General features: G+C 38.0%; 1 protein-coding gene across 4 annotated transcripts; it reads left to right on the top strand.

Moving 5' to 3' along the window:
* The first annotated feature begins 4816 nt into the window (after positions 1–4816).
* Positions 4817–13286, top strand: flap (flapper). Of its 4 annotated transcripts, none has more exons than XM_068289194.1 (4): positions 4817–5453; positions 10011–10259; positions 12472–12645; positions 12707–13286. In XM_068289194.1, the coding sequence occupies exons 1-4, from the start codon at positions 5354–5356 to the stop codon at positions 13099–13101; spliced, it is 918 nt and encodes a 305-aa protein (XP_068145295.1). In that variant the 5' UTR covers positions 4817–5353; the 3' UTR covers positions 13102–13286. The 4 variants fall into 4 exon arrangements, with proteins under 4 accessions (XP_068145295.1, XP_068145292.1, XP_068145293.1 ...); XM_068289191.1 differs by having other exon boundaries at positions 4819–5453; positions 10741–12645; XM_068289193.1 differs by having other exon boundaries at positions 4821–5453; positions 11965–12645.
* The last annotated feature ends 704 nt before the right edge of the window (positions 13287–13990 follow it).

Genomic DNA, 13990 nt, shown 5'->3' on the forward strand with positions numbered 1-13990 from the left:
TTAAGTTGGCAATTAAGAAAGGTATTAACTTTACATTTTTATTATATCCATATCTTGATATAAGCCATTTCTGGGTTTCGGGGTACTGTTCTTATGATAAAGCCTTCACTGTATGGTGCGATACACCATCAAGGCATATTCAGTTTATCCATAAGTGCACACACCCAAGACGGCCAGTTATGTTGTCCTGCACACGGCTCCACTGCATAAGCCAAGATAGTAATGTAAACATAGGCTTGGCTTATATAAAGGACATAAATTTATGACTATCCGCACTACCAAAACAACGCTGTACATTTTTTACCATTCTATGTAATGTGTTATTTTCCTTATAACTCATTGTTAGATATTGAATAAGTATGATTCAGGACTAGGAATATTTTCATTTTGGGATGATTCATTTTGCGTTTACCTCACTCTTTGTCAGAGGACCCAAATAATTCAAGTTTTTCTAATCAGCAAATCTTCCCATGGCCATCAAAATCAACAATTAACTAATATTTCGGGTATTAGATATCTGATCTGCCTTCAAGTGTTATGTTGTTAAGAATAACAACATTTGAGAAGAATCTCAAACTCGTTCTGTTTATAGATACACACTCAGCAACGACTTTCTTCTGACACAGCGGATCATTATGGCTTATGTGTGAATGGTCGATTATGGGAACCGAATACGCGATCGCCTACGCAAATTAGCTTTTGGATTTAAAAAAAAAATAAACATTAATTTTAACAAAAAAAATGTTGTTTTGCAATGAACCGTCATTTGTTTGCCTTATGACTCATATCTAGCTGTTCTCAATGAGTACCTATTATAAATCCTGTTACCCAGAGGAATAAATACTCCCAAGAAATGAAGCACCAATAATCGTTGCACGTATTCACTTTAATTCAAGCAGAAGAAGAAGACAATATATGGCCTGAAATTTGTGTTAAGGTCAGGGTGACCAACAATGTTTTATATGAGGCATTTTTCAATATTTTTGCAATAAAAAAATGTTGTTGTTGTTTTTTTTCTATAGAAGATGCGTCCAACTGGTTCGACGATGACTCTGCCTGGGACTGGTCTCGCAGCGATCAACTCAGCTCATTTGACTTTTGAACATTTTTTTCGACTCGTTTCTTTTTGGTTGGTTTGGAAAACGTTTTCATGTGGGCCGCGCTTGCAGTTAACAATTGCATTTATTGAATGTATAAAAGAAACATAAACAAACAGAAAACCAAAAAATTCATTTAAAAAAAATACAAAATTTGTTGCGAAATCATAAACAAATTGCGGGGCATGTTTTTTAACCTTTTCATTTTACACATGCCAAAAAAAAAAACCTTAAAAACGGAAATATTTAGAGGCTGGAGAGACAACAGTAAAGCAGATATATTTTTGCATAAACGTCTGACAAATCTGTAAAATGTTTGTGAAATTAATGATTATAAACAAATAATAAGAGAAGGCAGGTGAAGGGTCGTTTGCCCCAATAAGTGGAAGAGAAATGATACGACGAAAATTAAAACCAAGTCGTGTGGATTACGCAGAGCAATTTCAAAGCAGCAGCTAGAGAGGATTGCGTGAGTTGAATTAAAATTTAGTTAGTCTACAGGTTCAAATGAAATAAATAAAGGTTAAAGGGACGAAGGACTTAATATGGCGACTTCATAAAAGACATTGTCAATTTGCACGACTTTTCGGGCACCTTCAATATTGGACATTATCATCATCCTCATCATCATCAATGCGGTTGATGCTGCTGTTATTGTTGCCTTCGTCATAATGATGGTCGTTTCCCAACCCTCGAGCCAGGTTTTAAGCCCTCATCGCTCCCGCTGACTAAGCTGACTCTATTAAAGTAAATAATATATACGGCGTGAATGCTGTCGCTTTTGCCATGCATTGTTGTTGGTTATCTGCCTGCCGCCGACTCTGCTGACTTTGCGTTTTCTGCAGCAGCAGCAGTCGCCTCATCAAAAACTTGGGATGCCATCTACATCCTCCCCCCCTTCGTCCGGCCCCCTTACCATCTGTTAACAAAACTTCATGCCGCCATTGTTATAGGTAAAAACCAAATGAAATTTATAAAAATGGAAAAAAAAACCAAACCAAACAAAACAAAACAAAACTGAAAAAAACGTTTGTTTTCGTAATACAATTTTGATTACTTCTTTGACACCGCCGGGAAGGGGGGCTTCCCCCCAACCATCTCCATCACTATAGAGTGCCCCGCTAGCGCCACCTCTCTAGGCGTTTTGATTTATTGTCTGTGGGCGATCAAATAGCCCAAACTCCATTGCTACTGTAAGACCCATGCCATTCCATCCAAATGATATGTCGTACGTAAGTAGTAGTAGTACGTACCTCCAGCCACATTCCAAGCATTTGGCAATACCTTTTGTTGCTAATCATCATCATCAACCTAGGAAGCAATGGTCTCGGTCTCGCTGTCAACTAACTCTGTGCTATGGTCATCAAACTCAAATCCAAATGCCGGCAGAAATATCTTCAAAGCGGAACTACTGCGATAATTATGGTCCAGAGACATACATACATACAAAACATATTTGGAGGCACTGAGGATGGCTCTGCGGTTGGGACACAGTGGGGGAAACACAGGGAACCAGAAATGGGTTACATTCATTAGGTAGGAACTAAGCCCTTTCATTTTAAAGTTATTACAAATAAATTTGTCTATCTATTGACCTCTTAAAATGCACACTAGGCATTTTCCGGCTCTAAGTTTATTCATTTGGCATAAAAAGGAGCCGTGCTTGATCATTTCCATTTTATTAATCTTTTTTATAAACTTTCACTTCGCTCTCATTGCTAAATGACACATACTCTAGTGTTTATTCAGTGCATTTATTGTTGTAACTAGTATTTAAAATGCGTTGGATATGAACTGGAGCAATTAATGGCTTTTAAAGCTGACTTTGATTCTAGAAATGTCAGGGATGATATGTAGACACCGAAAAACTTCATTACTACCCAAGGGTTAGATAAAGTAGATTCTGATTTGAATAGAATTTTTAACTATCACCAGACTTATGTAAATGTGATTAGTATTGAAAGAGGCTTCTGTCTCATTGAAGGCAAAGAGACACTTTTGACTTTGACAAAAACAACATAAGTCTTTCATGTTAAACAAAAAAAAAAAAAAAAAAAGCGAATTCGGCTCTTGGAGTATTCTTCTTCTTATTGACGCCCATTTATTCAAGGACGATTTCTATTGACCTTATAACGATCAAATATGATTATAGATAAAATGGTTTTTATTCTCCTAGGCGTTAGGCAAAGACTTTGGTGATTGACAATTTATTTAAATTTATTGACAATTTATTAAACATAATAGTCGACGATTTCATCTTGAATTTAAACAGAAACTAATCAGTTGAGTAAGCATCAAAATGTACAGGAAGCATTAGTGTAGGACATGGTTTCACTTCACGAGGTAACTTTTAATAAGGTGTTGCACCATTATTGATGAGCACGATGATGTTGATGATCTAATCATTGATTTGCCATTGTCTCAATTGGCCATTAATCTTGAATTAGCACAAGTTCAACGACTTAAAGTCTTGAAAAGTATATATATTAAGCTTATGTCAACGCACATCACACAAGATTGAGCACAAGCGATCATAAACCAGACGAGATTAATGAGACTTCTCAGGCGGACAAATGAAAATGAAAGCAGCCCCAAATGAATGTTAAACTAACGATCTTAGAACAGGATCTTTAAAGCAGAAATAACTTTTTGACAACATCTTTTCACTAGTATTAGAATTAAATAAAGTTAAAGTTGTCAAAACAAGGCACAAACTAACAGACTCGATTTCATTCACAATTTGCATAATATATGCAATCGGCATATATCTACCTATATATATAGTCTCTCTTCTGGTCTGTCATTTGACTTTGACTGGGTGGGGGGAAAACGTGTGTAGACGGTCTTAATAATTTTAGCCTTTTGTCTTGTAAATAAGCCGAAACAAGAGACATGAGGAGATGAGATGATGAAGAGAATTGGGATTGCGGTTCGCGATGACCTTGAAAAGCATTGGGGAATCTGTCAAAAGGGGGCGGATGGGGGGGATAGAAAAGTGAGAAGGTGCTACGAGTAATTACAATAATTAATTTCACTGTCAGCCGGTGTTTGTTTCCAGTTTCCAGTATGTGAAAATCAGACAATGGAAAATGTTCAATTCAATGTGATCACAGATCGATTGTTGTTGATAAACTTAAAGTCTGAAATTAGAATGTCGCTTGGCATGCCAGACATTCGAGATGGAAGAGGGACGACACAGTGAGAGTGAGAGATCATTCTGTCGCCATGTGTATGTGTGTGTGTTTCCTTTATAATTATTTATATACATACATTCGTTTCTACCCACCGAAAACGAGGTGCAAACGAAAAGTTCCTTTTAACCCAACCTATTTCAAATAAGATTTATCCCCAGATAATTTTCAGAATTTCATCTTCAAATTTGCTTTAAAGTAATAATTTCTGGTAAGATTTTTTTCAAGAAAAAAGTTAGTCAGAGTGTCTCAAAGTAGGAATATCGTTAGCTAATATTATATGTAGCACTTATCGAATGACAAAAACTAAACAGAAAATTGACTTTTCCAATCAAATTAAACAGAAGCCAGTTAGCTTTGCTTACTGCGATTTTTGGTAGTTACCCTCGTAAGTATATGTATATGCAAGTCTCCAGATTTCAGCCTCTATCGTCAGGTCTCAGTCGCTGTCTCAGCAGCAGCGGCAGCTGTTGCCTCTGTTGGGTCCAAGCTTCAAGCTTACTCCATTTGGTTGCCAAGTTTATTGAAAGCGCAGAATCCGTAAGCTGCGGACGTGTTTAACGCTCGAGCGCATCTCGACATATCGCACCCCGTCAGTTCGTCACTCCGTCACACGTCGTCATCGTCGCCGTTGTAGTGGGAACTGGCAGCAGCATCTCTTTTTGCATTTTTCGGTGTGAGATTCACTTCGTGATCGTGTCACAAAAATTGATTGAATTTTATGTGTGAAGAAGAAAATAAGAAATCTTACATTATTATTTGGATTTGGCAATAACTTCGAGTTGCTGGGTTTTTGTTTCTTCAATAGCGTTATATCGTCGCCCGGTGTGATCGTCGTCGACTCTGTATCCGTATCGAAAATTTGTTATTCTGCCTACGCGCTAATTTTATTCAAACGCGACTTTTTCAGTTGTTTTTTTTGGGCAATGCCCATTTTGAAATTGAAATTGTTAATTGCGTGACGAAAAAAAAAAAAAACAAAATAGCAACAACAATACCCACTGGAAGATCTACAAATAAAAATTAATTCTCAACTCAATCAACTTTTGAAAACACAAAAAAAAAATGGAAATCCATTCGAGAATGCAACGCAATTGCTGCAAGTTTTTTGCCCTCATCTTGCTGCTATTGAATCTGAATAGTCATATGGCATATGGACGGCCTGGTATATAGTATATATGAATATATATGTGTATATGTAGAATATATATACAGGTTTTATTCTAAATTCCTCGACACAAAAATTGAGTAAACATAAAGTTTCAGTTATTCTCTCACTTCTCAATTTATTCGAAATTGTGTAATGGCATTAGGAATAACCTGTATGGATGTTCTTCATGTTTCTCGGGTTTCTCTGTGTTACTTATCTAATCTTTATAGGCATGCCAATATATGTACTTTCCCATTACTCAATTCTGTCCTTGTAATTATCTTCGAATCAAATATTTTCTATTTGCAAGTGCACCTTGAGGGGAAGGGTAAGGTTTTGAAAAAGACCCCAAGTAAATTTCAGTTAGACTAAGGAACATTTAGAAGATATTTGTATATACATACATAGAATTATAACAAGTTTTTATTGAAAATTTATGACAATATTGCTGAAAAAAATAAAAAATATACAATTTTAAGCATAAAAGAACAAGAATAGAATAAAACATACAAACAAATATAGCGAAAATTATCAAATTAGAATCAAAATCAAAACCCTACCAAAATCCCTTTATATTTAATGCTTGATTAAACGTAAAACAAAAAGTAAAACGCTTTTTTTTTTATAACTTAATGTAAATGGACAGGAATTCAATTCAATTCAAACTTGTAGTTAAATTCAACAATGATTGAGCAGTAGGAGTTCATTAAAAGTTGCCATAAAAAAGGATTTAAATGCATTTTACAACTTGTGAAGTTAATTATTTAGGCAAAAACTCCAAATGCACAAAATGTTTATTGTTTACTGTTTGCATGTGACTAATATTGTGGTTTATTTAATGGATTAACAGTCGCTTTTGTGTCTCTATTCTATGTCCTTTCTTTAGCATTTACTAATAACAATTCGATTACTTCTTTAACTAAGAATTGACCCACTTTTTGTTGGCTTTTTCCCTGTCGGCACTTTACTCTAGCCACAAATTAGCCGCAAAACATGTTAAACTACAGCAACACATGTAGTATTGCTTTTTCTTGTGTTTGTTTGTTAAACAATTTATGCCACTTTACCAAATTGGGCAAATATTTCGGCCTAAAGTCAAGTAGCTGAAAATAAATATCATTCAGCAGCAGCAGCAACAACAACTGAAAATATTGTGTTCCCAATGGCAACTCGAAAGCTAATGAAATTTGAGAAGCTGTTGGCCATAAACAGACCTTAACAGAAAAACCAACCTTAAGACAAAACCAAAACAACAACAACAACCAAATATTATGTAAGCTAAACACCCAAAAGGCAGATGACGTGACTTGGCAAGGCTTTCATGTAGATGTCGTCTTCATTTTCTTTCCTCTTCCCCTTTGAAAGGGACATCGTCATGATCATCATTTGCGTCATTATCACTATCTTGTTCGTCATTGTCGTCCGGAGGCCTCCACTTAAAGGCACGACCTCTGGAGCTGCAGATCTTGCACTGTGTCATCTCTTTTTGGTTTTTATATAAATTTATTTTTATTTTGTTGGTCTATAAATTTTCTGGCACTTCTCTTTTGTGCGTTTGTTGTTATGACAATTTGGTTGACTTCCTTTGTTGTTGATGCTGATGATATTGTTGTTGTTTGTGAGAAAGATTTAGGTCATAGAGGGCCCCCCACAAAACAGATTCATTTGTAGAAAAATCAAGAAGCTTTTAGAAAATCATAACATAAATCTTAAAAATAGTTATGATTTTAAAATAAAGTGCATAACAAAGATTAAATGGTGGAAAAGTTTTCGCCGAATTGATCAAAGACGCTTTGGATCATTAACAATTAACAATTTATGTCAATAACTCAGCTCAATTAGATTTTGAATCATAGATGTATATATTAAATTGACTATTGGAATAAAATCATTTAGTTCTGATTAATTAATTGATTTTATTTTAAAGATAGTATTTGAAAAGGGGTCTTAAGTGTTATGTAGAAGTTCGTAGAATCAAGTAAGTAAGCGAAAAGAAGTCTTCGGTCAAAAGAATGACATTAAGGGCAACTAAATGTCGTCTATTCCACATTTAGCTTTATATTTATGAGTTAATTTGCAAGATTTATGATTTAATTATAATAAGTTGTGTATAACCTTTGAGTCTTTATGAGACCCGTCTATTAGACCATCGTCCTCGTCGACGACAGACAATATATGTATTTTTCCATTTTTTGCTCCACATCGTGGCCATTTTTCCCATCAATGGATTGCTATCTTAATGAATTTCATATACGTGATAATTAACAAATTCGCACGGATTTCATCTTTCATATTTTTCAAGCGTGCTTTATTGCCATTTTCTATGATTTATGGATTTGGTTCCAATTTAATATGTGTGGTTGATGTTAATAATGCTTTGCAAATATCGTTGTAAATATATCTTGTGCGATAGGGTAAAGGCTTACAAATGTTGGCCAACTTCTCAATTGGGCTAACATGGAACTGAAAGTTGGCAAACCTTTTTACAAATGAGATTTCCTCGGAGCGATTATTAGACGCAATCACAAGACCGTTAAGTAGATATTGGGAAATTCGGTGTGGCAAATCTTCAAAGAGCAGCCGCTATTAGAACTCAAACATTATGAAGCAATTTAAGAACCTTTTGTAGCAACATAATTTATGTTTTTGAAATTGCCAAATTTGATCATAAGATATATGTATGTATATATTTGTAGCATGGCGGTTTGTGATACATTGATATGATGTGTGGGTTAGGTGATATTTGAAACAGCTTTAATAAGTCAAGGCCTTGGATGATACCAAAAATCCATTACAAATTTTTGTTTTGTTTTTAAAGCGAAGGCTGATTTAATCACAACAACGACAACTTGTCATAAGCTGGCAACACAATCAACAAAAAAAGTGTGCAAAATTTAATAAGAAGAAAAAATATATGCCATTGTCTTTTTTCGGTGGGTGCGCAAATGTCGTGAAGCTGTCAATCAATTAAAAAACACAAAAAATCTTTAATTTATTAAACACAATAAAAAAGAAATAAGTAAACAAACAGAAACAAGCAAAACTTAATTGGCGCCTGAACTTGAGAATCAAATAAAGATGAGTTAAAATCAGTGAGGGCAAATAAGGGCGTAGGGAGAAAGAAATGGTGACTGAATGGTTAATACTAGGAAGCTAGAGTTAGAAGATTCACATTAATATTTAGTGCCACCTGCAACTATCCTCTTGAAGTAGTTATATCTAGGCATAGTTGCATATGACGGCTAAAAGATGCGAGTTCAGGGTCTGATAAGCAAAAGTTCCATCAACTGTCACTAGTGACATTAGTGGAGATATAAAATTAAAAACAAATTGGAATCGCATTTGGAATAAAATCAAAATTAAAAACCCAACCCATGAGATAAATAATAAAATGCAAATGAATGGCATAAATAAGTTTGAGATGAATATATAGAAAATACTTGTCTAGAAAATATATGTAGAATTATACATATGTTTAACAGCCGGAACTGACTAAGCAAATCCAAACCGCCCAACGTGATCTTCATCTCTCTATCTCTACCTTCTCCCTCGCTCTGTCTTTCTCTCTCTATCTCTTTGTCTATCCTACTCAGCTTGATTACCTTTTGATTGAGTCACACACACGACAAACTGGGCAAAACCACATTCTAAAATTCCCCTCCGTTTGCGGTGCCATTTAATTCATTAATTTTTAGATATTCGCAAATATGTGTATGTACGTATGTATGTATATAAGGCATACAAATTTAAAAAGTAAGATTTTCATTTATATTATGGGTATATTACAATGAAAAAATTAAAGAGCTTTGGAAAAATTTCTATATTCAAGACGAATTTCTATGCAAAAAATTATGATCTGATGAACTTTTAGCACTATTTCAAATCGAATAGATAAATATTAAATCCTTTAAATAAAAAACCATCGAGTATATTACAAGTTAGAAAAACAAAGGAAAGACTTAGGCAACGAACTGGATTTGTTCACATTTGCAATTTACTTGTATGTATGTCAATTTAACACCTGACTAGCACACACACACTCACATTCACATCCGAAGAGTCCATCACTTACTAACCTGGCTGACTAACGAAACTAAATTGAATTTTGTTCGTAGTTAGTGTTTAGAAAAGCTTTAGTGTAAATAACAAACAACCAAATCTAACATTGGAAAAACGAAAACATTTACAACCACAAAACGCCATCACCACCGCCACATCAAAGAATGAGCAACATTGGGGGAGACATTAGATATATGGCCCATCTTAGTCAATGTCAATCAATCAGCAACAATGGCAGGCAAATTGCCCAAGAGATGCCAAACAGCCCACCTCTTTTCCCCCCTCGCCATTTACTTTTAGTTACATACATTCGTATGTACAAATGTACCCACTCTTCTTGCCTTCCTTTTCCTCTACCACATTTCATTTTCTCTGCATTTTCATTTACACTTTTGCCTGTTCTACTGTTTCTAACACATTTAACTGATTGCAATTGCTCCATTGCATCTTTTTATTAGAAGCGAAAACAACACAAAACAAAACTGCACCTCCTCCTACCTTTTCTCACAACAGATGTACGGCAATCGCCATTTGCATTAGAATTGCAACCACCTTTGGTCGATACACCAGACCAGACTGCCGACTTCAATGAGCGAGCTGTGGATAGCTATGGCAATCCGATCGATTCCCTTCATCCCATCGATACGCCCGATGGCCGTAAGGTAGTCAGTGCACAGGGTTTACAATTCGAGATTCCCACCTATGCATCGGGCATAACAGAGATACGAAAGCCGGCGGACGATTTGCTGCCGCCGCATATTGGTGAGTTCTTCACAGCACAGCATAGAACGAGAGCAGCGGCGAGTGGAGCAGCAGACGGCGGTGTCAGCAACAATAAGAACACAATGAACAAGAACAGCAGCAGCACCACCAAAAACAGCAATACAAATACCACCACGAACACAAAAAGCAATCACGAACAAGCCAAAGCAAATGCACCACTCACTCGCACTCGCACCACTAGCATTAGCATTAGTCCAAGCAGCATTGAATCCAATCACATTAAACGCCAAATAACAAACCAAACGCATCTATTAACTAGCACCCCACTCCCCCAGCCTAGAAATCAAAAATTTCCCATTGCACCACCAAGTCCTGAGCACGCAGCACCCCCCCTTTTCCCTGCTCACATTGAATCCGGTCTTTAGAATTAAACCCAGTCCCCGCGTTATCCCAATGATGCCTTCAAATCTTTGTCCATTTGAAGCGAAATACTCAACTCAAACACATCCCTCTCAAATAGATGCCATAGCCGTGGATGATACGCCTCGCATGTCCAGCACGTCAGACATCAACGACATCAACACCTCCCCCACTTATTCGACGAGTTCATTTGCACCACCAACACTTGCCATTTCACTAACACCACCACACCAAACCGCATCGACTGAGGTGGAAGTGGAACAGGCTCATTTAGTGCCCTTACCGGAGCAGCAACAGCACGAACAACAACAGCGTCAGGAGAGTGTCCATGAACCACAATTGGCAAGTGGCACTCTACCCGACTATATACGTGAGTTACAGCTGAAAGATGCCAACATAGGTGGACCAGTCGCCTGGACACCAGCTACGGATGGAGCACAGAAGCCACTAAGTGTTATTGCCTGGGATCTCTTGCCGCCATTTGAAACAGAAACCGAACATGAGATGGAACCACAAATCATAACAGAGCAGCAGCCAAGCAAACATGTTAAGGGTATTCAGGATCCCATCACTCATAATATTCAACTAAGCTTGAGTAGTGGTGGAAATGCCCTAAATCCGGTGGATGCATCTCCCATCACAGAGGGTCGGGTTGAAGTAGTAAATGTGGGCGAACGTCAACGTACAGAAGGACCACCAAGTGCCCATGGCACCAATGCTCATGTGGGTAGCACCACAACGCCCAGAAATCCAGGAAGATTCCCAAATCGCCAGAGGGGAACAGCTCACTACAGCACAACCAAATTAACCACAACGACAAGGAGGCCAACAACAACAACTACAACGACAACTACAACAACAACAACAACCACAACTTCACGTCGACCAACCACCACTGAAGCCCCAAGAAGTACTACTCCCTTGGATCCTGCCTCCATTTATAAGCTGGAGAAAGGCGAAGAGGAATATGCTTATACTCTGCCGCCTTGGCTACAGGAAGTAACTGATACGGATCTTGATGTGGCAGTCACTTTTATAGTGCCAACCGATAATGATCAATATAATCATACGTTGGCCAATGATTTAGAGCCGCCATTTGAACCATTTGTTGATCTAAACAATGTCCAATTGACGCCTCCACCAACTACAGCGGGCACCACGACAACAAGCACAACGCCAAGAACCACTACCACAGCGACGACGACAACATCCACTTCACCTAAACCAGTCACGCATAGCACCATAACTAGCACCACAAGCACCACAGCAAGACCAAGAACCACTCAAAAACCGCAAATTAAACCAATTACAACTACTCTCGCAGCTCCTGATAAGAAGCCCGAAGCTGCTGATCTAACCAATCCCTTCGATTCGGCAACAATACCAACATGGTTACGTGACTTTGATTATCCCGATGTTGGACCCGGTGTACCATTCAACCCGGATAACTTTAAGGATCCACCAGCTGGACAAGGAATCGAAGTCGGTGTGAGCGGAGGTAGTAAACCGAATGATTTTAAGCCACAAGGTTTCACTGCATCAACAGGAGCTTCGGCAAATATCCCAGTCACATCCACAATAACCACTTCCACACCGAAACCCTTTCCAATCCCAACGACTTCAGCCGTATCCTCTGCTTTTCCATCAAAAGTAACGCTTACGCTTCCAGAACTCAATCACCAGCAAGGCCCAGGCGTTGAGGATACAAATACCGTAGAGCCACCATCGGTGCTCATACCGCCCGTATCCCAGCCAGTGGCTGATGAAACTGTCTCCTCCAGTCCGCCAGTTGATAACAATCCAAGTACAAAATCTATCATCAATTTTGCAGCCCGTTTCGATACAGCAGTAAGCCACCAACCCACTGAACCGCCACGACCAGCGACCGATGAATCCTTCCCACCTTTCAATACAGGCAACAGCGACGCAAATCACAAAGTGGAATACACCAAGAGCGATGAGGGCAAGGTCATAAGTACGCCCGTCATTGGTAATCAGCGTAAGGGTAAGCATTAACTCCAACTATAATCATCGTTTGACTATACATAACCCCTCTGGCTTTCCAGAAACTCCTGCCCCTGGTCTAGCAGCTCAGCCAGCTGTCAATCCGGGCAAGTATACTGGAGGATTTGGTGCCCCAGCGGGTCTACTACGGCCCCAGGTAGCCTCCAAACCTGATATTTATGTGGCTGGTGATCAGCATGAGTTCAGCAACAATGTCAAGGGTACCAAGGCTCGTCCCACTTCCAATCCTGGCCGTTACAACGGAGGTTTCGGCGCTCCGTCGGGCGTACTATCGCCACACTCGTCGGAGCCCCCGAGACCCTTCCAGCCGCAACAGCGTCAACATCAGCCCGAACTTGTTGCTGCTGCATCCAGTCACTCGACGACATCTCGATTCGGTGGACCACCCGGCATTCTGGTGCCCTTCGACAATGTCCAACGCTCCGAAGGCCAATAATAATAGTCAGAGGAAGAGAGATGATGGGGTGAAAATATCGACCCACATACTTTAAATTATTTATAATGTTCTTATGTTAATAATTTTATAAGTTGTCATCGTGTCACGATCGTTGTACTTAGTAACAATTTGTAAACGAATTTCACTCAAATAATATTTGTAAAATATAAAAATCTTATATTAAACATAGTGCTCTTCTATTTTAGGAGAATCGATTTAATTTAATTATTTAAATTCTCACAATACGTCACTAGTATTTAAATAAGTTGCTTTATCTGTTCATCTTGTCTTTAACCCTTTTCCCGCCCGGACACTTTTCCCTGTCAGCAACAGGTGAACTAATCGCAATTGCATGCAATTCAAGCCAAACGATTAAAATCAAAGTCAAGCCATTGCTTCTGCTCCTCCGTTTTTTTTTTTTTTTTTTTTTGTTACCCCATGTGTCAACACAATTGGAATTGTCGTAAACACAATATTTGGCATTTAAGTTTGTCTAATACTAAACTAACCTACATTATTGTTATTTGGGAAGGCGGAGGCCAACTTGAACAAATGCAAATAACATAATTTCTCCACCATTGTGAAATGAAACCGAAACGAATGGAAGGAAGGAAATAAAGTATGACTTGAGGTCTCTGAAGTCGAAAAGAATTTGGCTTATGAGGGCAGGACAAATAAAATTGTTTTGCCACGCCGCCGCGAAGGTTGGCATATAGAAAATGAGCCAGGAGCACGCAAGGACTCGACATCAAACTTATTTATTTACTCTAAAAACAATACAAGAAAATTAATAGCAATTTGCATGAGTTCATAAATATGTCGAAATTCAGTAGGTATACTATACAGACAGATATATAGAGATACATGGATAGAGATAGAGGGTAAAGGT

Source organism: Drosophila tropicalis, unplaced genomic scaffold (genome assembly GCF_018151085.1).
Source record: "Drosophila tropicalis isolate 14030-0801.00 unplaced genomic scaffold, ASM1815108v1 contig_593, whole genome shotgun sequence".
NCBI lineage: Eukaryota > Metazoa > Arthropoda > Insecta > Diptera > Drosophilidae > Drosophila > Drosophila tropicalis.